At 45.6% G+C, this 23,172-nt stretch overlaps 3 protein-coding genes across 6 annotated transcripts in view; 2 read left to right on the forward strand and 1 right to left on the reverse strand.

Moving 5' to 3' along the window:
- The window catches only part of LOC118769970 (RNA-binding protein with multiple splicing-like), a 30,637-nt gene extending 26,036 nt beyond the window's left edge, over positions 1-4,601 (forward strand). The window contains exons 7-8 of one of the 3 annotated variants that reach the window (XR_005004528.1): positions 3,491-3,584; positions 4,076-4,601. Coding sequence is in view for 1 of the 3 variants with exons in the window: in XM_036517407.1 (XP_036373300.1) it covers positions 3,491-3,527 (37 nt within the window). In the remaining 2 variants the exon portion in view is untranslated. Of the gene's footprint in view, positions 1-3,490; positions 3,586-4,075 lie in introns of those variants that run through there. The other 2 variants (XM_036517407.1, XM_036517406.1) reach the window with 2 other exon arrangements.
- Positions 4,602-7,806: 3,205 nt separating this feature from the next.
- gtf2e2 (general transcription factor IIE, polypeptide 2, beta) lies at positions 7,807-22,563 on the reverse strand. 2 transcript variants are annotated; one of them, XM_036516826.1, is made up of 8 exons: positions 22,425-22,563; positions 20,493-20,662; positions 13,864-13,955; positions 12,648-12,755; positions 10,522-10,704; positions 10,055-10,148; positions 8,783-8,898; positions 7,807-8,445 (listed from the first exon to the last, which is right to left on the reverse strand). In XM_036516826.1, the coding sequence occupies exons 2-8, from the start codon at positions 20,659-20,661 to the stop codon at positions 8,326-8,328; spliced, it is 882 nt and encodes a 293-aa protein (XP_036372719.1). In that variant the 5' UTR covers position 20,662; positions 22,425-22,563; the 3' UTR covers positions 7,807-8,325. The 2 variants fall into 2 exon arrangements, with proteins under 2 accessions (XP_036372719.1, XP_036372720.1); XM_036516827.1 differs by having other exon boundaries at positions 22,419-22,563.
- On the forward strand, positions 16,107-20,002 carry smim18 (small integral membrane protein 18). The gene is made up of 2 exons (XM_036516828.1): positions 16,107-16,169; positions 18,673-20,002. The coding sequence occupies exon 2, from the start codon at positions 18,700-18,702 to the stop codon at positions 18,991-18,993; it is 294 nt and encodes a 97-aa protein (XP_036372721.1). The 5' UTR covers positions 16,107-16,169; positions 18,673-18,699; the 3' UTR covers positions 18,994-20,002.
- Positions 22,564-23,172: the final 609 nt, after the last annotated feature.

A 23,172-nucleotide genomic window follows, 5' to 3' on the forward strand; every position in this document is an offset into this window, starting at 1 on the left:
CCCCGGGGTCGCGACGCCCTCGGGCTCCCTGGGGCGTGGAGACAGGGCGAGAGCGAGGGCGAGAGGGTGGGACGGCGCTGATTGGTGAGAACTCTCAGACCCTCCAGCTCCAGAGCAGGCTATTCTCACCGGGGAGGAAGTGAGGAAGAAACGAAAATTGAGGATAAACAAGCAGCGGCCTCCTTATCGTCACTCCCCGAAAACTCCCGCGGGGCCAGCGAGGAAGCTGTCTCGGGACGGGAGGGGAAGGCGGTGGAGGTTTTCCTAAATAATTGCATTTCTTTCATGAGAGTGGAGGTCGTTTTTTGCAGCCTTCTGTGCTCAGTCGCGGGCAGCTTATTGATCAAAGCAGCCTGAATGCCCCTCTCTGGACAGATAAGAGTACATTTCTGCTGCCTTTTTCTTAATGTATGTTTACATCTCACTATTAAATCGCTAAATTGCTCATGCTAAGATCTCATTTTGCCATAAATAATAAGGTCTATGATAAAGAAGATCTGCTGTGCCAAGATTTGTGTAATTTGGGATATAGCAATCACAAAAACAACAAATACATCGAGAGGGCCTCGCATTTTGATGCATTCTCCCTGGTTATTAATACATCCTGTACCGACCCCCACCCCCCACCCCACATCCCTGAGTGCCGCCTCTCATCTCCCCATGATTTTGACTTCAAATGAAGTTAAATAAATAATGAAATCATGTTTTAAGGGCTTTGTTTATCGGTGACCTTTTGCAGTACCTTTACTAAAATGCAGATCCCGGGTCACACTGAACCCAGATTGCCCTTTCCTCTTATATGCCAGCTGTGCTTGCTTGGTCCATTGAGTCGCGACGCATGATTTTCCAAGATATTCAAAAAGCCTTTCAGTTTCATTAAGCGGAATTAATTTTTTCCATAGCGTTTAATTGTTTCATAAAAAACTAAGTGTAATAATCAGCTGCACAAAAAATGTATGCCTCAGATATTCAGTTTCATAACTCATAGCACAAATCTGCAAATGATGAATATTTAGCAGACTGTATTTTGTGCCATCATCCTAAAGATTGAATACCTTCGCATTTCTTATCTTGACTCCCTGTTGAAACAGTGCACTCTAATGTGCTTTGTGATTGGAAAGGGTGCTATACCAAATAAAAGTTGATTGAATGATTTCATTTTTCTTTTTATTTATTAATTGATTGATTTGCCAGTTTTGGAAAACCTTGTAATAATGGTAGATCCCGCCCATCCCAATGTAAAATATCAGAAGTGTGATGTAGTATAGCTGTAGTATGAATAGCATTGGAGCTTCAACAGATTAAGCAGTCTGATAGAAGCAGTGAAAACCAGAGTATGCGCTACACATCCAAGGTCCAATGCAGTTTGCTGAGAGACAGCATAGCCCAGTCACAGCTTGTGTTCATTTGATGTGGGGGCCAAACCTCTTGGGCCTGAAGGTTCATTGTGACCACAACAGGAAACTGAGTCCTGGGAGACTGTGTACCAGAGCAGTAAACAGCTGAAACGTGATATTCCACAACAAGTCTCACAGCTTCGTCCAAAAGCAGAGAGGGGATCACTTCGCTGTGATCGTGAGGACTTATCAATCACCTGGCAATAGGTGCTTCGGTGGGACTTTAATTGGGAACCCTCAACACTTAACAGCAAACAGTCGCATGTAGTTAGCTTTGCCAGGAAATTGCACACGTTTGCATTTTTGATGATGACCTCTCTTATTTCATTAAAGCAAGTTTTTTGTTCATCCACGGACATTGAATTTGAGCTGAGAAAATGCATGGTTTATTGATTTAAAAAAACTGGAGCAAATGCGGAGACAGAGACTGGACGCTAATGCGCAGTGAAAAGCGGAAAGAAAAAAAAACGTTCCGCCTTTACCTTTTGACAAGATGTCAGTGGAGATCTCCGCACGCGCTCTGTGGCAGGCCGTGGCAGCCTGCTCGGGGGTATTATTGCTCAATAGCAGAACAAACAGGGCACTATCTGTTGAAACTATAACTATAAACTGTTACCACCTGAGAGCCACTGACCAGGCTGCATTTAAAAAGGGGGGAAGGAGTGCATTTTTACACCGCCCTCGATTTAAAGTCTTCCCGGGAACCAGAACAGGAACGCGGCAACGACAAGGTTCACTCCATCACCCAAGAGAGGCCGCGTCCTGTGAAAGAGCAGAATATTGGCAGGTTGCGCCATGAGAAAGGACAAAAATATAACCTCTGAGGCTCCAAAGCTTACAGTTATCATTTCATGTTAAAGTAGCTGAGGGTAGGAGTAACACAGCTAGGAGATGGACTCTGACAGTGCCCTTAAAGACAGGCTCGATTCAGCTGTGAACACCACGTTTCAATCCATGAGGTTATGCTGGGGGAGAAAGGGAATTTGTTTTTTTTTTTGTAACTGTAGCTATTATATTAAATATTACATTACCACATTCAGTGCAAAGTGATGGTAGTACTTTTAGGAAACAAGTAAAAACATAAGAGGATCTGGATGCCCATTTGCACTAATTCTAATGTCCAATATTTCTGCGCTGACCTGTGCTGTTGTTCGTTTGTTAACAGGTCAGGTGGGTCAGGAGTGATAAGGCACTAAACCATGTTCCATTTTACAGGGAGTCAGTCCACAATCAAAACACTGCATGCAAATGGAATCTTACAAAAGAAACACAAGACGGGACACGAACAAACACAATTAAAGGACACAACTGAAGTAACCTTGTAAATAATGACTGACTTATGGGCTTGTAAAAGGATTAGTGCACGGAAAATGGGGAACGGTAAAATGGCTGCACCTCGAAATGATTTATGAAAAATGGAGCTGTTCCTGGAAGCACTCCTAATTGCAATTACCAAGCCATGGCTATTTTTGCCCCAGCAGCTGTATGTTGTAAGCTGAAAGGTTGACCTCTCCCAATGGCCTGTCTGTAGAGAGGCGCCTGGCACTAAGGTGGGGAGTTGATATGACACAGGGAGTCTTCTCTCACATATATCAGCTTGCCACTCTTTAACACAGGCCATACTGTCTTACAGTATGTTGATGACTGCGTTTTCCAAGACATGTAGAGAGCAGCGCTCCAGAAAGAGACAGAGTTAAGCTCGTGATTCGTCATTTGGCTCACATATGTAAACGAAGTTTTAAATCAAGCTTAGGTTTACTGGGGAAATTGTGCTTAAATATTTCAGAATCAACCACGGGTAAGGTGTTAACTGGATTTACAGCACCAAGAACTCACCAAGTCCTCAGTCCGCACATTGGCTATGTTTAAACACTCAAGTTAAGTCCAACTTAACACTTTCCCTGGGGATCCATCTTTGAGAGAACTGTCATTATGCCTTTTAAGACCATGCTATGACAGTTACTGTGGTAAATGAAAAACAGTCTTGACACAGTATTCTCAGCTGCTTCGCCAGATTAATACCGTAAGAAGTGACAAAGGCTGTGAAGCTGATTTATGGAATTGACAAGGTCCTGTCTTTGGCTTCTCATCAGGGTTCTGATGTGTGATGGGGGCGTACGTTGGTCTTGAAGGTGTTGATGGGACTTCCGGAGTCCAGGAGGACGTTGGCAACACTGTGGACCGACGGTGAGTCCCCCCCTGCCGACCACAAGCCACAGGGTGATTTTGAACAACTTCTGTTGAAGCTCTAAAATAGAACAAAGAGTGAAAAGTTGCACGCAGTGTGTTCTGAAGACTGCACTTTCAGTGCCATGGAGGAAGATGGGTAAGAGCATTCAGAGTGTCAGTTTTGATTTTTTATTACTAGGTGACCTTTCCAAAAATATAGTCTTTCCTTCGTCTTCCTCTCGGACTATGGCTTGACCAAACTCCTGTGTGAATGTGGTTGTCAGAATTAAAATTAAATTTAGAGGCCCTTTAGGGCCTACTGTACCATTTCCTGTTTAGTTTCCTTTCCCCCCAACATATTTCTGCTTGCCTGTTGACAGCAGTCAGAAGTCAGTGTTTTCTGTTACGAAGCAAGTCTCGCCCTCCCTTCCGCTGATGTCTAGTGTTGATTAGTGAAGGAGCGTCCCCGCTTGAGTGTCCATGGTAACGTCTCTCTGTGATTCTTCCAGGCAACAACATCTCTCTGAGCCTCAGGACCTTCAAGACCTCTGCCTCAATCACACATGCACCCTCCAGAGTAACCCCCCCCTTTCTCTTTTATACTGTTACATACTAGAAATCTTCTGTTAGAATTATTGCTGTTGTTATGATAGTCATTACTATACGTGGAAGCATGATTTGCCAAATAAAATGCTGTACATTTTAAAATATTTTGAAGAAAAATACAAGTATTTTTGTATCAAGAAAATGTTCCAACTTTTTTTGGTCACTGTATTTTGAGTGTGTGAAGATCCATATTTAAAAAGCAAAAGGTTTCCTCCTATTTTTCTGGAGTTAGTCAGGGTGACATCAGCTGTACAAGGGACAATCACTGACAAACCAGGGTACAAACAGTATGAGAATTCAGTGAATCAGGGGTGGTGAAGCATGATCTGCACACCATGCCATGTGGATTTTATAAACTCTTTCTGGGATGCCAGTGTGGCATCTTGGTTCACCTTGTAGCCAGGAGGTTCTAGGTTCAAGTCCCAGATGGGGCAGTGCTATTGTACCTTTGACATCAAAAAATATCCATCTGTATAAATGGATGTAAAATGTAAGCTCTGTTGCCCTGGATCAGATGGTCAGCAAAGCAAATAAAATGTAAATACTGTAATGTGTTGTTTCACAAAAGATTTTGTTGGCTGTGAAACTGTCAAAAATGGTTAAGGTAGTATTTCTGCTTCAACTCTTATGCTAAACAAGAGTGAATGTGTGCGAGAGAAGTGCTGTATTGTCAGATGTAACATGTATACCATATCTCTCTTTATATATAAATACACACACTATCTTGAATAGTTCTGAGTTACATCGTAAGAAGCTGTATCTTTAAATGAGATACTCGTTCTCAAGATAGACCATCATAACAGGAGAACATCCTCCATTTTTGCAGTGTTTGCAAGATTTCTTCTGTGTTTTTTTTCTCATTCTGACAGATTTGCTCGTGGGCCAAAGGTAGTCGTGTTTGCTTTGATCATCCCATATAAAACCACAATCAGTTCTTGATTTCAGTCCAGTTTCTACTGGAATTTTAAGCCCAGTGTGTTAGGTTTCTGTGGAAATGAAGATCGGTTGAACACATCTGGCGTACTTGCACAAAATAACCCCAAACCAGACACCATACAGGCACCGAGTGCTTTTGTGTGATGTGGATGTACTGAAAACCTGAACCTGTCCAAAAATGACAGGTAGCATGCAATGCAATGTAAACTCAGTCAGCTCTGCAACATGTCAGAGATGAGCTAATGTATACCCAATGCTCAAGCACAGACACTGACAAACTCCAGTCAACAAAGCAGTCCCTCTGACAGACCAAAGCTGGGCCTCATGGAAATAAGTTTCTCAAGTTTCTCAAGAGGTGACTTTATCTTCCCTTTTAAATAAATGAAGCGCGTCTTTACTTTTTCATCTTTGAAGTCACCCCACATTTCCAGCATTTTTGTGCCTTAAAATACCGGCTTGGTTTTCTATTTTTAGGAGAAGCATGTAACTCCCAATAGACTTTGTGATTTTTTTAAAACATATTTGAAGATTGAGATTGAGCCTACAATACCAGCATCAAATGTTAACACAGAGAGTGTCAATAAGAGCTCCCTGTAAAGGCACATCTCAAATCAAATGCTTTTATTTAAAAGTGCCAGTCTCCCTAAATTCATATTTGTAGAAATGAGACATGTTAACTACTTTGAATCTCTTTCAGAGGCAAAAACAAGTACAACTATAGATTATACTATGCACACAATATATACATGCCTGTTACTCTGTTTAAGGTCTGTGTTCACTTTGCTCAAGACATGATTTTACAAAAATATCTGACCAGTCGAATTCAGAACTGTACATACATTTCGGCTTGTTCGTATTACTTTCATGTAACATGCCTGTCTGCACTTTTATTTACTAATGGCATCTGCCACTAACTGAAGCTGCTGTCATACATTCTTGCCAGTCGTTTCGGCACATACTGACAGACTGCAGTGCTGGTCCTTTCTGGAGGGGAGCGGGTAGGGGACAGGGAGGACGAGGCGGGCGTCTCCACACAGATCTGATTAGAATCCTGCTCCCAGAGGACAGCGGGCTGAGAACCAGTCTCCCTCCAGCTCTGCGCCAGACTCCGGCACCAGACGAGGTTACACTGCCTCAATCTGCCGGCACGTCTCTCCTCCCATGGGGAAACCAAAACGCCCCACGCCGTGGCTCCGCCAGGGCCGTCGTGCCCCCCCCTGCTTGCCTAGCCTCGTCCGGGGAAGCGGGCCCCAAGGGGGGGTGGGGGGGGGGGGCGGCGTCCCTGGGCCTGCCTCTCTAATAATATCTGTGTCTCTCCAGGAGGTCTCCCCAGCAGGGAGGTAAATCCCATCCATCCAATTTACCCCGCCTCGCCCCTGGAGGCACCGCGGCGGCACCATTAATGCTGTCGGGACCCCTTTCAACACGGTGATGTCAGCACCCTTACACAGGGTGCACTGCATTGTGGGAAGCCTTCACTGCTGAGCACTGCAGGGAGCATTCTGTGTTAGCTCCTTTCTTCTGTTGAAAACCTGATGCCATTTGAAATACAGCATCACAATATCCTCAACTGCGCCTTTCCTCACTGGGTTGTGATGTGTTATGATGAAACCGAAGAACATTCCTCTTCTTTGGAGTTACTGCAGTATTACTCAGCGCCTCAAGAATGCGTGGACGCAGATCTGAGATTGGTTTCTGGACCTTGAAGCTCCGCTGAGGATGACCTCATCACACATTACTACTGTATGTGGCCCTGTTTTTTGCACTGCAGCTCAGCGCTCCTTCCTTCCACGCACTCATCTACGATTGGCTCAGACAGGCTGCCAGTGATATCAGCACCAATGAGAGCAGAGTGCGAGTTGTGTGCGGTGAGAAAAGCAATAAGGATACCCCGTCAATCCTACCTGGTGACTCGTTTCCGATCGCAACCTCCTCCTCCCCTCACCGGTCACCCTCCACAGGGTGGCGCTGTTGCCAAGGGCTGGGTTTGCGGTCACTGTCGCTTAGCAACCGCCACAAAGGAATCCCGCCGCTTCCCTGCCTCTGTTTAAAACTGACCCAAGACCAGAGTCATGAGGCTGTGAGTAACGGCTGTATCAGCATCCCCGTCGCCGGGCCGAAGCGGAGAGTGTCTCGGCCGCCCTCGTCCCCACAGCGCCCCGGTCACCACATGCCCGCATGCTTATCCGCACTGACAGCTGTGGGGACAGAGAACGGCAGGCGCCTGACAGCACTCCCCCCCACCCCCCCGCCTAAAAAAACCCCGGCTCTTAAAAACACGGAGAAACGGGGGATGAATAATACACAAATCACAAATGCACTTAGGGCACTGGGGATCCATTAAGGGGAACATGGGCTCCTGTCCCAGGGTGGTCCGAAACGGCACTCTGACGCCTGAGTGAGTCAGAGATGGGGAAACTTTTAAAAGTGTTGTTCTTTTCAGCTAGTTAACAATTTATGTTCTGTCTGAAGGGCACCCATGGTGGTTCTCTGATGGAAAAAAAAAAAAACCCAGGGAATGTATTTAGTTGGCCGTACCAAGCATTTATCAACGGGCCTTGGAAGGTCCGGTTGCTTAATACCTGCTGGGGTGTCCAACACAGCCAGAACAGCCCCAGGTATGTTCATGCAAAAGCCACATTCCCCTGAATTACAGTATTTTATCATTGTAAAGAAAGACCTCATAGCCTCACTGTTATTAAAATGTTCTTTTTTCTTTTCTTTTTCTTTTATTATTCCTGGATTAAATGACCCCTGGACTTGGTACAGGAGTACTATGTTCTCTAAATGAAACAAAATTCCATTTTCTTACGCTTTTTTTATTTTAAACATCCATCCAAGTTCAGGTAAAATGTCCAGCATAGGTTTGGGCTCCAGTAATAAAAGGAGCTCAAGAAACGTGGTACGGATGACAGCAAAGAGTTTTCTTCCTAATAGCCTCGCAATTTACATCATAATCAACCATACCCCAGGTCTGTTCTATGCTAGCATGAAAGAAAAAAGATATTTACACAGATTCACATTTGTATGTTTCTGAACCAAGCATTACAGTATAATAAACAGCAGTGCCCTTTTATATTATCTTTTTTGGCAAAGTAGTAGTTGTCCCAAGCAGGGTTCAGAGCGGGCCTCTCAGAGGGGTGCGGCTGCCCCTTTCCGCGCTCTTCCTTACGGTGACCGGCAGCTCCCCCTGCTGGCTGGTGGTGGGAGAGCGCGGTCACTTCTTGCCAGGGACTCCATCAGAGTAGTCCTCCAGCACTCCAGCGAGATGGTCGTTGTGCGTCTTGAAGCGCCTCTTCTTCTGAGCCCCTGGTTTCTTCCTCTTCTGGATGGGCGCCTGCAGAGGCAAATGGGCAGATTATATCATAGTGATTCAAGTGGGGAGGCAATATACACATGGTAAAAGTAAGTTGGGGTTCCATTTCTATTTAGTCAATTGAATGGAATAAAGTGAAATTCAATTCATGGACTAAAAATCACCCGCTATACCTACAATACCCAAAGAACTCAATTCATTTCCTGAAATGGATGAATTGAAAGGGAGCTGACTGACTACTGTCAAAGGGCCTTCTGATAAATAGGCCGACACTCCCACTCTATCTGTACAAGCCCTGCTGTGCATGTGAGTCTCATTCTGGGCTCGTTTAAGTGGGTCTGACTGCGAGAGCACGAACCAGTTTCTTTGGTCCCGTCTCCTGCATTGAGGAGATCCCCTGCCTCTTCAGGTAGTCTTCGATCTTCTCCTCATCCATGGAGTCCACAGGAATGCTCCGCCACAGCTTCTGGAACTCTGTGGGTGACAGGGGTGAAAGACAACTCTTGAACCACTTCCAAATCCATCCGCTAATTGACACCACTGAGGCCAATTAAGTGAGCGGTAACTATTACACTGGACACCCTGACTTTCAGATAGCTGTTGATATAAGTGGCAGCGACATTTGAAAGCAATAGCATTGTTTTTAATCACCTGAAGGTTAACAACTCACACAGTTTCATATATTTATTTTAGGCAGGAGGCAAGCATCAGACACGGTGTGGGGGTTGATTATGACTTATACAGCAAGCTTTAAAAGAGGGGTACGACAGCCAGCACTGTGTGGTGAAAAAGGGGCCGTATGTATGCAATCCCTTCAGTATCGCCCCCTCCATGTGACATGTCCACTGGGCCAGAGAAGAGGGAGGCATCACGCTCCATATTCATGCTCTGGGAGACAGAAGACAGGCCCAGGCAGCTATCCTTGTACCGAGGCACAATACCCACAGGAGGGGGGGAGCATCTTTACTTTTTACTGCCCCTCCTGCATGTCCAGTTCCTGTACCAGACAATTAGTAGTACAGGAGATGACATGCACCAACCCTCTCAATCCCCGCACTGCCAGAGCAGGGTTACATGGGAGATCCTTTCAAAGCCGGGCCTGTCCCAGGGCAGATTAGAGACACTGTGGGTATTAATTCCTCTCCAGTAGGGTCTGCTGATCGGTGGAGGATTAGGAGAGGAGACTGCCACTCAGATTGGTAGAACACTGCTGTCTCGTGAGGTCATCTGGTAAGACTGTGGAATGGGAGGACTGGGCATGCTCAGTAACCTGCCCAGTGACCCCATTGCCTCTCTCAAAGTGGAGGGGTCGTCTACTGGGTGGTGTGCACATGGGCTAAGGGTGGGGATATGCTGTTTTACCCTTGATGGGATTCTACGCCAAATGTAAGATACGTGTATACACCGCGGATGAGGATGTCAGGTGGAGGTGGGTGGTACAGGTGGAGGTACAGGGCATCGCCAAGCCCTCAGGCACTCAGATGTTAAATGGTGCACATTCACACTGTGTGTGTCCAAAATCATGAACCAGAAAGCGTTAAAACAAGGTACACGTGGAAGGATAATCCTACACAGATGCTCCTCCCCTGTCATGTACATTTCTCACTCTCACCAACAGTGAAGGACTCACCTTCATCCACCACAAACTGACAGTGCTTGTCGTTGTAGAAAAGAATCTTCTTCTTGTCTGGTCTGGTCACAAATATGATCTGGTCACCCAAAGCCTGGCAATGAACATGCGGCAAAGTGTCATGTGATGTGGCACAGAGCAGTGAAAGAATTGGCTTTTACCCGGTACGCCGCTGGCTCTAAATTGTTCTCTTAACCATTCAATCAGCTAAAATGTTAAGAATGGAATCTTGTACAAGTCATTTCGGATAAGGGTGAGTATTAAGCTGATGTGTTTTACAAGAAACACTGCTGTTGTTCCCTTAGGAAAGGTCCTTCATGCAAATTACATTCATAAATGGATATCGTGTAAAAACTGTGAGCTACTTAAGTTGCTCTGGATAAGAGTATCTGATGAACAAATGATACTGTAATGTCATCTGACTTTACATGCTTGGCCCCATTCTCCAGCAGGGGGTGCTCTCTCACCTTGATGGCCTTCTGTGCATTGGGCAGGCCCTCCTCCACGTCATCCAGCAGCACGCCTCCCAGGCCCAACTGGTCGTGTTTGTCCAGCAGCCTCAGCAGGGCCTTCTTGTCCTTCAGATGGTACTTGGGCTTAAAGGCGTACTTCCCGTCACGGACCTCAATCTTGGGGTTGCTGGCCAGGGCCTGGTTGTAGGTGGGGGTCAAAGACAGGGGAGTGACGCAAAGAGAGGGATCCGAGTGTCACAGCAAAACCTCAGTCATCTGAACTGTTTCACCGCAAAGCGCTACACCCTCTGATGTCTGGCGAATTCATTTGCACTGGTGTTGACGCTGTGAGAGCAATGAAAAACATAAGAAAAACACTGAGATCAAAGTAAAAATTCTGTGGAAAACACTGAAAAAAAAACTTGCACTTTGACCAGATCACTTAAGCATTACTATTAGACCAAATACAGGAACCGGTCCAAAACTATTTCCTCCAGCAACAAGTCCTGACATACCCCAAGCCATTCATAATAGCTAAAATCTAATATAACTTATGTTACAACCAATAAATGCTGAAGTCCTGTTTATGTCAACATTTCAACTCATATAAATGAGGAATAAAAGACAGCCTCTATGAACTACTCTGACTATGTTTTGTTAAGTATGCAAAATAGTTCTACTAGAACTTGCCTCCCCCTTGTGGACATATGTGAAAAGTACCGACACAATTTTGGAATAATGAACCACATACCATGTCATTTCAGCAAACTGCCTCCTGGCAAATGTACGTAATTAAACACTACAAAGAATATTTATATTATAAATTAAAATGTACAGTATATCTTACAGTGAATATTGAAAAATAATATTGCAAACATGTACATTAAAGTTAAAAAGGACACCCAAGCCTCCTCAGGACATTCTGAATGCTGTCCTGAGGACCTCAGTAAAGGCTGGATTTTGTTCAAAGTGACCACTGGACGGAAAGCAGCCGTAAATAATCATTCAGAAATATAGTGGAGTTACTAAGTGCATGATAAGCACGGTGAGCTTGATCAGTGACTCCACACTAGTCAACGGAAATGTAACCACGCAGCAACATTGGAAGTGGCTCTATCTGTCCAAACAAGCCCACCTGGACTTTCATGCCCTTAAGGCAATAACAGTGGGAGTAACCTGACTTAAATGAAGTGAGGTCTTTATGCATTATGCAGGAATACTGCTGTATTATCTAAACAACAGAACATCTTACAGGAGTCATAAATAAAGAAGAGAACCCCTAATGGTCTTTAACTTCAAGAAGGTAATCTAAGACACATAAGTGACATCAAATGACCAGTGAAAATATGTAGTGAGAAACATCGTCAAGCAACGCAGAAAAAGGATAAGCAAGAAGGGGTTTAAACGAAACCTAAAATCCTCACTTAACCCCTCCTGGCTTTCACTCCAACTTATCTCTGAATCAGGTAAAGTGAGCTGGAAACTGGAAGTGCTGCCAGGACTAATGTGATTGAGGCAGGTTTGGCTCATCACCATTCACTCCTCTTCCTTCTCCCTCAGGCAGGTGTCTGTTTCTATGAGCAGGTGGGCCAGGGTTTTCTGCACTCGGGAGTCCAACGTGATTACGGCGGTTAATCAACCAAACGTACTTACTGCAGCCCCCCCCCCCCGCCAAGACTCCATACTGGCAATCCCAAGCCCAAGTGGAGAGAGCGCTCCCAAGGATTGAGTTTGGGAAGGCGTGCGTTTCACAAAATGAGTGGGGCGTCATCAAAACGAATAAAAAATGCATGTGAATTGAAAAAAATTCCACAGTCGCAGAGGTAAAGTGAAAGTCAAAATGAAAAAGTTGAAAACAAAGTGCACTGTGAGAGACACTCAGGTTTTTTGTGTGCTACAAAAAAAAGTGTAACCAATGTAAGTGACTCTGGATAAGAGCATCTGCTTAATGCCAGCAATGTAATGTAATGGAATGGGTGCATTAGCTTTTATAGATTTCCCTTCAACCTGCTCTGTTAGCATGGAACATCTGGAGAGCTTCGCATGGTAGTGCAGGTGATTGTATTTTGTAAATGCACTGCTCAGCGTACACTGCGCCCCCTACAGGACGACGAGAGGGCTGCACATGGAACGCGCCGTACCTCGCTCATCAGCCACTGCTTCTGCTTCAGCCCGATGTCCAGCAGCTTGGTCTCGTCCAGGATCTCTTCCAGCGTCAGGTGGTGGGTGTCTCCCCGCTGGTGGCGAGTCTGCACAACACAGCCAGAGGAAAATGAGCCCGGAATGCACTGCCTGCCCTCTGTATGTTCAATCTGAAGATGGTCAATTCACTTAGGCCCCAACTGCAATCTAACCACAAATCTGCTTTGCTCCCATCTTTGAATAACACATTTAGGGAAGGTGCTTAAATCTGTCAGTCAAAGCCAAGGGCAAAGCACTCTGAAGCCCAAATGAATCTAGGCCTTCAAAGGCAACTGGTTACATTCCTTGTTAACAACCAGGAACATAATAGCCCGGTACATCTAGAGACCTTCAGAATGGAGTCCAGGGGAATATGAACACACGCACTCAGCACCACTTCTGACACAATACATCTTTTATCTCTGTTGTGGCAGTGCTTGCATTACAGACGCCCCAGCGTTCTGAAAAGGCAAGACGCAAAACGATAACTGCGTACAAACGAGGTGCCACCATGGTCGCGTTATGCAAATGGGTATGAGTCAGGGACTGGTGTGACAAACCACGCAGTAATGTCAGAAGAGGCACTAGCTGTAAACAAGATGCTCACTCTCAGAGCATCGGCACAGACGAATGCTGGGAGAGAGGAATAACAAGCTCAGGTCACAGTAAAACTCAGAATAGTCTCAACTGAATTCACGTGAAGCACAGGCACCGGCTTGCAGCCGGGAAGTTCAGTTTGGGGTTACTCCTTCCCCTCCTTTCATGTCCCACATGGCGATGCAAGATTTTATCAGTAATTCAGCATTTAAGTTTACACACGGAACCCACGAACACATGTCTTCTGAGACCATTCTGTTATATTAATATGCAAATGTTTATGCCGCTCGCTACCCTTGAATACATGAATAAAACATTTTACAGAACCCTTTTAAACTGAAAATGAAACATAAAGACTGAGAAATGTTACTGTTACTTTCAGCAGCAGAATATATTAGATATTGACGCAGAGGCGTTTTCTTTCAAAAGGCACAGTGAAGTGTTCTTTTAAAATGTTTTGCTACATACGCACTAAGACTTTACCAGGCCAAGCAGGTTATTTCCAGATACATCGGAACAGTATGGAGTAGCTAAGACAGCACAGAGCACAGGCATCACAACACACACAGAGACACCGACCTTCATGTAGTTTACTATTTTTGCCAGGACTCCAAACTTGTACCCCGAGCTTCCTGACAGTGCCTTCAAGTTAAATGATCCATTGCTGGAGTCTGTGGGAAAGAGACATACAGAGACATACAGTGATGAAGCCCTGTGACGTCCTTCAACAGTAATTAGGGGTGTATCATTAAAGCAAACACAAGCACACCACGTAGACAAATGCAATCATAATTCATCAAGGAAAACGTACCCTTACAACTACTTTTACAGGCTTACGTAAGACCTTAAAAATGAGTTTCTGAACACTGCCCGTTATTACAGAAACCGACATCATTTTCTGCCAATACATTAACCATAATCAAAATGGTGGACAGGCAGAGCAAGCTTAGCAAGCAGCAATAAAAGAACAAATCACACAGAGTACATTAGAGGCAATGGTAATGTAATTACAGACCGCAGCTACAATATGGTCTTAAAATTCCGGCATGGAGCCATGCCCTCCCGCCCTAAGGAAAGGAGCTTGAAACGATCGGTTTGTGCGGCAGGGTGAAGGCTCTTATGGGCTGAATGCAGCTGCTGCTCATCTTTTAGCAGCCCATCAACACACTCCCGCATGCTACGCCCTGGCACACACCCGACAATGCGCAACAGGCACCCAAGTGGATTACACACTATTTCGAGTACCGAACACACAAACTAATCAGAGCAGCCCTGGATATTACCTTTCCATACAAACCTTATCTCATCTGCAAGATTAAGGGTTTGAAACACTGCTGCACGAGGACTAGGTCTATGCTGCGTTCTGTACCCCTGCTACCTTCGTTTAACATTATTGCAAAGGATAAATCATAGCCTTAAGACTTTACTTCTACCGAAGAAACATTTTAATGCAGTGTATGCTGGGGAAATTTGTGTTTAAATGAATTGAGCCAACTGATCCATTTGACCAATGAGGCCCCTGAAACCTGGCTGAAACTGAATCTAGCATGCAGAGAGCTTTCCAGGAACTGAGACAGATACCCTGTATCAGACTACCAGACATACTGGTACCAGGCTACTGCAATTGTACAGAGAATCAGCCATGTACTATCCCAGTGGTTTTGAGAAATGCAATGGTGGCAACAAAACTTGAAACCAGCAGGATGCAAGGTTCCAAACCACTTGCAATGTATTATTTATAGTTTTTAACAGTTAACAATTCATCCTTTTTTGTGTTATTTTTCTTCTGGAGGTGTCCCCTTTAGTGTATGGATGGACCCCCAAAGCCCATGAGAAGACTGACTGCACTCTGCAGTTTGCAGAGGGTTGGGTGGCTGGCAGTAATTTGGGCCCGGCCTGTGTGAACCCTGTAACTGACAGAGCAGGGACCCCTCGGCCCAGGGCAGGCTGACGGCTCCCTCCGTGACAGTCTGCAGAGCGCTGATGCTGATGCTGCTGCTGCTGCTGCTGTCACGCTCGTCACGTCGGCCCTGGTGCGACACAGCCGGCGGCAGCCCCGCGGCCCCCGTGCCCTGACGGACACCGTCTGACAGCTCGCAATTATTCCCAGCAGCCTCTGCTCTGCTGTCGGTTGCCTACACTCTCTGGAACCAAGGAAAGATTTCACCCCACACCTTACATTACTGCCATTTAGCAGAAGTGCTTATCCAGAGCAACTTAGATCAGTTAATTTTTTTTTTTTTTTTACAATGTTATCCATTTATACAGCTGAATATTTACTGAGGCAATTCTAGGTTAAGTACCTTGACCAAGGGTACAGCAGCTGTGTTCCAGCAGGGAATCAAACCGGCAACCTTTCAGTTACAAGTCCTGCTCATTACCATTATGCTACACTGCCACCCAGCTCGAATGGGAATCAAACAAGGCGGTGATGCAAGAAAAACAAAATTGTGTATTTGTGTGTATGTATGTCATTCATGTATGTATATCATTGTGGAAACTGACAGCGTGCTCCACTTCTGCCCTTTGTGGCAGCCCGCTAACGTACAAGCAAAGCCATTACGTCGCTTCTAAAACAAATCAACCAGCTGCCCCCCTCCCCCCCCCCGGAGCAGACTTCACCCAATCAAAACAGGTTGCTAGTATGCCTCATGAATAATTCAGTTGGTGGGAAGGAGCTGACAGGAGGTGGCTCCCGCTAATGAGCAGAGAGGGAGGGGGGCAGGTCCCTTTGTGTGGCGGGCTGGCCAATCGCGGCGCGGCACCGTTTCAGGGCAGCCTGAGCTGCGCGTGTCATCTGGGCCGCGGGGAGCGGCGGCGGAGGAGAGGAGAGGAGAGGAGCGGCCAGCCTTTTCCAGCATCCGCATCCAGCAAAGCACACGCAGGTATGTCTGCACGCGCTCCTGCCGCCACACGCGCACACACGCACACACACGCACGCATGCACATGCACGACTGCTCTCTAATGGACCGTAAATGCACGCGGCTTTGCATGCTATGAAACTGAGTGATGCGTGTTCAGTCCGCCCTGCGCTGCTTGTGCGCTGGGTTTATTAATTAATTTCCTTGAGGGGGCTGACGTCATACTTTTATGCTAGTTGCAAAAGGACTTGCTCTTGTGGCGTAGGGCGCGACTGTTGGGGAGGTGGCGTTGTGTGTGGGCGGGGGTGTGGTAAACACCGCCGGCTATATATTTCAGTGTCCAGTCATGAGCACATCTTGCAACAGAGAGCAGTGCAACTGGCACTGTAAGTCCAGCAGGGACAAAAAGAAAACTTAAATGAGGAGGCTTGATGCATCACTAGCGCTGATAGTGCTAGCACTAAGAGATGGGCAGGGAGAATGTCTGGGGGAGCTACGGCTCTGTGTAGAAATCAATGCTTCGCAGGGTGGGGGTGGGCTAGGGCTGGGCTTTACCCCATATGAAAGGGGATGGGACACGCGTCTGTGATGGTGCATTACTGAGACACGGCAACAATAGTAAGCGAGTCCCATCTGTCCCTCCCGTTGTTGTAACAAGGCAGTGGGGAAGGGGAAGGGGCAGAACTGGGGGGGGGGGGGCGTTTTAGGGGGTTTCCTTGTACCAGGATTAGACTGGCACTGAGACAGAAAGGCGTGGCCAGCGAGTATCTAGCCTGCTGTCTGAGACACCCCCCTCCCTCCCCAAAAAACACACTACGCTACTTCCTCCCGCTTACCCCAATTACTGCTGTAAGGGCTTGTCCTTTTTGAATAGCAATTATCCAACTGTTTACAACCTGATTTTCTGATTACGGCCTATTACCATAATTATTATGATTATTGTCATCAGTGTTTTAGCGATTGAATGTCAGTGTTTATGCAGTCACTTGCATTCCAGATCAATCTGGTTTCAGGTTTGCAGGGTTCAGCTGAATATTCCTCAGGAACAGGCTTGGTGTGCCGCTGTTCGGGCTGGTGTGCGTTTCTTTTTTTTTCTGAGCGAGAGGCTTAAATATTAAGGCGACCGGGAGACAGCGTAGTTGCCTTTGTGTAACGAGCCTGCGAGATCTGATTCAAGCCCTCCCAGAAGGTCCAGATGGAGGGAGAGAGCAGAAGTGCCAAAATGCTCTGACTGAAGAGGCCAAACCATCTTACACAGCAACTGTCTCAGATTTGACACAAGAACTGCATTAACGAGGCTAGGGTGGTTTTAGTCAGCTGTAGTCTGCAAACACAGTGGGTTTTCTTCTATAGCGCTTATGCAAATAATCTCAGTCCGAACATCAATTCATTCCACAATCCTCTGTCATAACAACTAAATGGCTCAGCATCTATAAACAATGTGACCAAGAACAAGATATTACCCAACTAAATAGCAGGGCTGGAAAAAAAATCTTTCTTCTGATAATTATCTATCTAATTTTACAGGCTGCTCGTTTTCTTAACGCACTTGTTCAGCTTCATATTCAGGCTTTTAGAAAGAGACACCATTAACAAACAGACAGTACTACAGCGACACAGGAAAGCATTTTTTGGAGGTACACATCTTTTCGGAAAGGTGTTGTGTGTTGATGACTGTGCTTTTATCACATTACACTGTTCGACCTAGTAAGACAAGGATGCCGGCTAAAATTACCCTTTACGGAAACCGATCTGCACTCTCATGCCCCTTGCAGATTGTCACACAATCTGCGCACAGCATGCACACATTATGCATGCAAATGTACTACATTTTTACATTATTGTCATTTAGCAGGCATTCCTATCCAGAGTGACTTACATGTTACCCATTTATACAGCTGGATATTTTAGATTAAGTACCTTGCCCACGGGTACAGCATCAGTGGCCAACTGGGGAATCAAATCCACAACCTTTTGGTTCCGAGCCCTGCTCCTTACCACTACGCCACACTGCTGCCCCTAGTCTGAAAACCACACTAGTCTAAAAGGCCTTCCATCTCTGATTTTCTTTCTGCACCGTGGGGAGACTGGGGTGGGTGGAGTTGACAGACTGCTTCCTCTACACTGACACTATAATTCAAGGGGCCTCCCCAGAAACACTCGAACAGGAACTTTAGAACAGGCTGTTCTATTAAATCAAAAAGGCGAACTAGAGCCTCTTGAGAGCCAGTTATGAGATCACTATTGCCCATGATTACAAGTCAGGAAAGGTGCTACATATTATGGTAGCTTTCCATTTCATCTCAAGGTAAATTTCCTACTCATGGTGACTTTCTGCACCTCAGGCTGAGCCAGAGTGCAGCTTAAGGGGAAAATGAATAAAAGACATGTCTTTGCCTGAAGCTAAATTTCTCTCCCAAAATATGAAACGAGGGGCTATGACATAGATATACTTGGCTTGGAATGCCCCAATAATTCTCCAGTACGGGGTGGGTTCACTAAGCCGCTTCCCCTGTGTCTCTGCAGCCACTCCCCGGTGACAACGGACAAGCAATGACCGGCCACAACGGCAGCCAGCCCTGGGCCCCGGTGGCGCCCCTGGCGGGCGTGGCCCTGCAGGTGCAGGAGGTCTACCCCTTCCACGACGGCTGGAACGTGGCCTGCTTCGTCATCCTGCTCCTCTTTGTCCTGACGGTGGTGTCGCTGGCCGCGCTGGCCTTCCTGTACGAGCTGCTGGACTGCGGCTGCTGCGCCAAGGGCAAGACAGCCCGCGATCTGCGCGAGGAGCCCGGCCCCTTCCGCTCCGTCATGGAACGCGTGCGCGGCCGCCACGTGGAGGTGGTGTAGCAGCCGCCGCCCTGCCCCGCCCCCCCTGATGGGAGGAGTCAGGTCGCAGGCCCCGCCTGCCGCCTTCACGCCCCTGACCGACCCCACCCCCCCACCTCCTGCGAGGAGACGGGAACGCAATCATCTTCAGTTCAAAGCACAGACCATAACGGAATCTGTGGAGGAAGAGGAGGAGGAGGAGGAGGAGGAAGAAAAAGGAGATGCCAACAACCCGTGGCGGACCTGTGTTTCGTCATCTGACATTTCATCAACGGCACCGCGTACCACGTCACCCCACCTAGAATACGATGCGCCAGATTCCCCTGTGACCGAGCCGATCCCAGACGATCACTTCTGAGTGGGTGCTGTAACGCAACAGGAAACCTCCAGGGCCAAGGCAGCTCCTGCTTCCCGCTCCAGGCTACCAACAGCTACCACACAATTGTACTGCTGTATCGCAACATCTCGCTCCCTTTCTCGACATCCTGAACATCCGTGAGATATAAACATGTCGTACCAAATGTAATAATGTCACACTGGTACCCAGCATTGCCTTATCTGAATACCACCGCGCTTCTCAAACAGCTTTACTGAGGTGGGAGCCAGGGAATGCCAATCTGCAGCGAGTTCAGCTTCAACCGCAGCATGTTCAAACTGCAGCTGAGGCCAATGCAACTGCCATTCCTGCATTGCCTTGCCCGTTCAGAGCGCTTACAGTAATATCTGAAAGGAAGGGACTACCTACAACTCAAAAGCAGTTCTGGAGAAATCTCTGTGGCTCTAATGTGAATATCGCACTGTAACGTTGTATAGTTCACGTCACCTGAATTGCTACCGAAGCAGGAGACTTTCGAGGTGACATCCCTAATAGCACCTGTGTCACAAATGTTTACAGCAGCTCTCCTTTCTTTTTAACTTGGTAAACACACAAGAAAGTTTCTCTTTTCTAAGAAAAAAAAAAAAAGATGTTTGAAAAATGACCTGTGTCTCTTTTTATCCCTTTATTGCATAAGTCTGCATTTAGCCTACATCACAGCACATGTGTCCTTCAACTTGCCTTAAAAAATGTACGTTAGATTAAAGTGCAGATGACACTGAACTGCAAGCGTGTCCTCATTTCATATCCCCTGTCTGAAATGAAATCACACCCTTGACTCACCCTCTTACAACAAATGCAAAGAGAGTTGGCAAGCTGTTAATTTCACTTGTGAGGCTGTCATGTGTTCCATAAACCCAAACAACGCTTTTATACTGTGTTTTTTGCTATCATCTAAAGTATCAAAATATATGACCATGTAAATATCCCATGTATTTGTGACTGTGAAAGTATTGCTGATGTACAAGCGGTCATAGTTTAGACCACATTTAAGAATTAAAAATACAGCAAGCAAAAACATGTTCCTTGATAGTCCAACAATGAAAAGTCTGTGAGTCTGTGTCAGTGAGGAACACCTTGACAATGGGCTGCTCCCTCTGGCCACTCCATGCTCACAAAGGAGGTGGCTGTGGCTGTGACTGACCTGTGCTGTGCTTGGACCCAGCAGAGCTGTCCCGGTCCGGTTTGGGCTTCTTCTTCTTGGAGGAAGAAGAGGAGGAAGAGTCTGAAGGGGCAGGCCGTTTCTCAACCGCTGGTGTGGAGAGGGCTCTCTTCTTAAAGAGCTCCCTCTCTCTGAGCAGGGCTGGATCCATTCTGCACACATGTACAATCATGCGTGCACACAAACACAAACACACACAAAGACAACAGAAGTTACACAACAGCCTAGTGCAATGCATACACTTAACTTCAGTAAAGCCATTTGTATAGGTATAATATTTACACCAAAGGGACTGGATTGGATGTGTCCTACCGATGATATTAACGATTACTACAAACAACAAAATATGAAGATTACCCATACTGCTCTGTTTACCCCATTGTGATGCCAATCATTTTTTACAATGTATAAACTGGGAGGGAATAAAACGCATTGGGGAGGCTGTTTCATGTAGGTTCTGGGGCGAGACTGTGAGGTGGCAGTGTAGCATAGTGGTTGTGGAGCAGGACTTGTAACCAAAAGGTTGCTGGTTCGATTACCCACAGGGGCACTGCTGCTGTACCCTTGGCCAAGGTCCTTAACCCACAATTGGCTCAGTAAATATCTTGCTGTATACATGGATAACATGTAACTTGTAAGTTGCTCTGGATAAAAGTGTCTGCTAAATGGCAATAATGTAATGTATGTAATGTCCTAATAACAAGCTTCTGCATTCAGTAGCCCGTTCAAGATACATGATTCAGACTCATGAATTCCAAAAGCTAAGAAACAATGTCAGATGCCATGAAAATAACCTGTCAGAATGTTAAAGCCTCAATAGGTTGGAGTAGTGGAGCTCGGGTGTGGTCTGAGCCCCCAGCAAAGTTTCACTAAAATGACCAACAGAAATGTTTGGCGCTTGACATAACTGGGACGGATTAGTTATATTAGCCAAGTTACGAATTTATATACTTTCCGGAAAGGTTGACTGTGCAGTAAACAGCAGCAGACAAAACTGGCCGGTCCAGTCTCAGATATTGCTAGCCCACTCCGAAGCCAACGAAACAGCACTGTGAGCTAATTTTACCATACACCGACACTTATGTCAAAACAAAGGACTAGTGGAATATCAACACCATCTACCAGGCGTTAAACAGATTATTATCATACAATCTATGAACACTCGCTAACTTGCACTAAACTCTGATGGTCGCGATACCGTTACCTAGCTACAGCCTACTAGCTATGTGTAACTAACGCAATACATGGTCGCTTCCAGGTGATAACTAAGAAGAGAGAACAATTGTGTTGCAAAGCAACTTAAAAAATTACCTTCTGTCAATCATAAAATAAAGGACAGTTAGACTACCTAGTTAGCCATTTATTTTCTCTCGACAGCAAGCTACCCAACACCAGCTAGACAACTAAACAACTAGACAGGTAAAAAGATCCCTGTTTATACAGCCGATAAATGAAATAACTACACGACTAACTTAGTTATACAATCAGATGTACTGGCTTTGAACATTCTTTACGTCACCATAACACATCTGTCATTAGCAGCCATACGCATACAAACTCAGGGGTAAAAAGCTAGTAGGATTGCTAAGTAGGTAGTCTAGCTAACTTAGATGTATGCAACAATCACAAGCATCGTTAGCGACAATTATGAATTGGAATTAATGCTAGCTAGATGAAAAAACAGCTAATTAGATTTTTTAGCGTCCTAGGATACACAACGTTAGCTAGCCAACTATCGTCACCTTTTCGATTTGAGGGATTTGCGATTTGCTAGTTACATTTTCTGTCTTTGTCTCCAGCTAGCTTGCTACCATACAAATAGAATGAAGCGTGGATAGCTAACATTATAGCTAACTAGTCTAGGTAGCTAAACCTCTTCAATGAAGCATAAGAAGTAGACGATCTTACTTGTACCTTGTCTCCGGCCGTAGTGGGTGCCTCTCGTGAAGAGCAACAGTTTGTATCTACCTTTATTACTGGTTTGATTCTCATAAAACGTTCTTTCAAAGTATACTTCTTCTCACATCGGCTAGCTGCTACCGCACACTCTCCATCCTACGTAACTAGCTAGCTATCAGATGTTTCCGCACTATCTCCTCAGTACGACTTCCGTCGCTTGTTCGATGTCTCGTTAATCGACAGACAAGTCTTTCCTCCATTTTTAAAAATGGCATCAACTTTGGTAATCACAACAGGAAAAGCATGTAAGCAGTCAGGGGAGTAAAAATTTGGAAAGTATAATAAAAAGTAAATTACATTGTGACAATTCCATAAATATTTTAAGCTAAATAGTTCGTAAAGAAGTAACAATTTATATTTTTTGTTTAAAAGAAGCTATATATACATAAATGTTTGTATAAACAGATTTTTGCCAGCAAAATAGTAAATTAGGTACATAGTATCAGAACTGGAGTCACTGATCACCGAAAAAGAACCAAATGTCCATGCAGTTCAAGTGTACGAATATATGCAGTCATATACGTTTTAAGTCTTTCCAAAGTAAAGATGTGTATATTCAATGACAACGGATGCTCAGTAATTTGTCAACCTGCATGTTGCATGCACATATCATGTAATATAAATGTCATTTGGTCTATTGCTCACAGTATGCAATGCAATACCGTACGTGTGCATTTCATTCGTGTAATATGTGCCATATTAT

The sequence above is a fragment of the Megalops cyprinoides genome, chromosome 22 (assembly GCF_013368585.1).
Source record: "Megalops cyprinoides isolate fMegCyp1 chromosome 22, fMegCyp1.pri, whole genome shotgun sequence".
NCBI lineage: Eukaryota > Metazoa > Chordata > Actinopteri > Elopiformes > Megalopidae > Megalops > Megalops cyprinoides.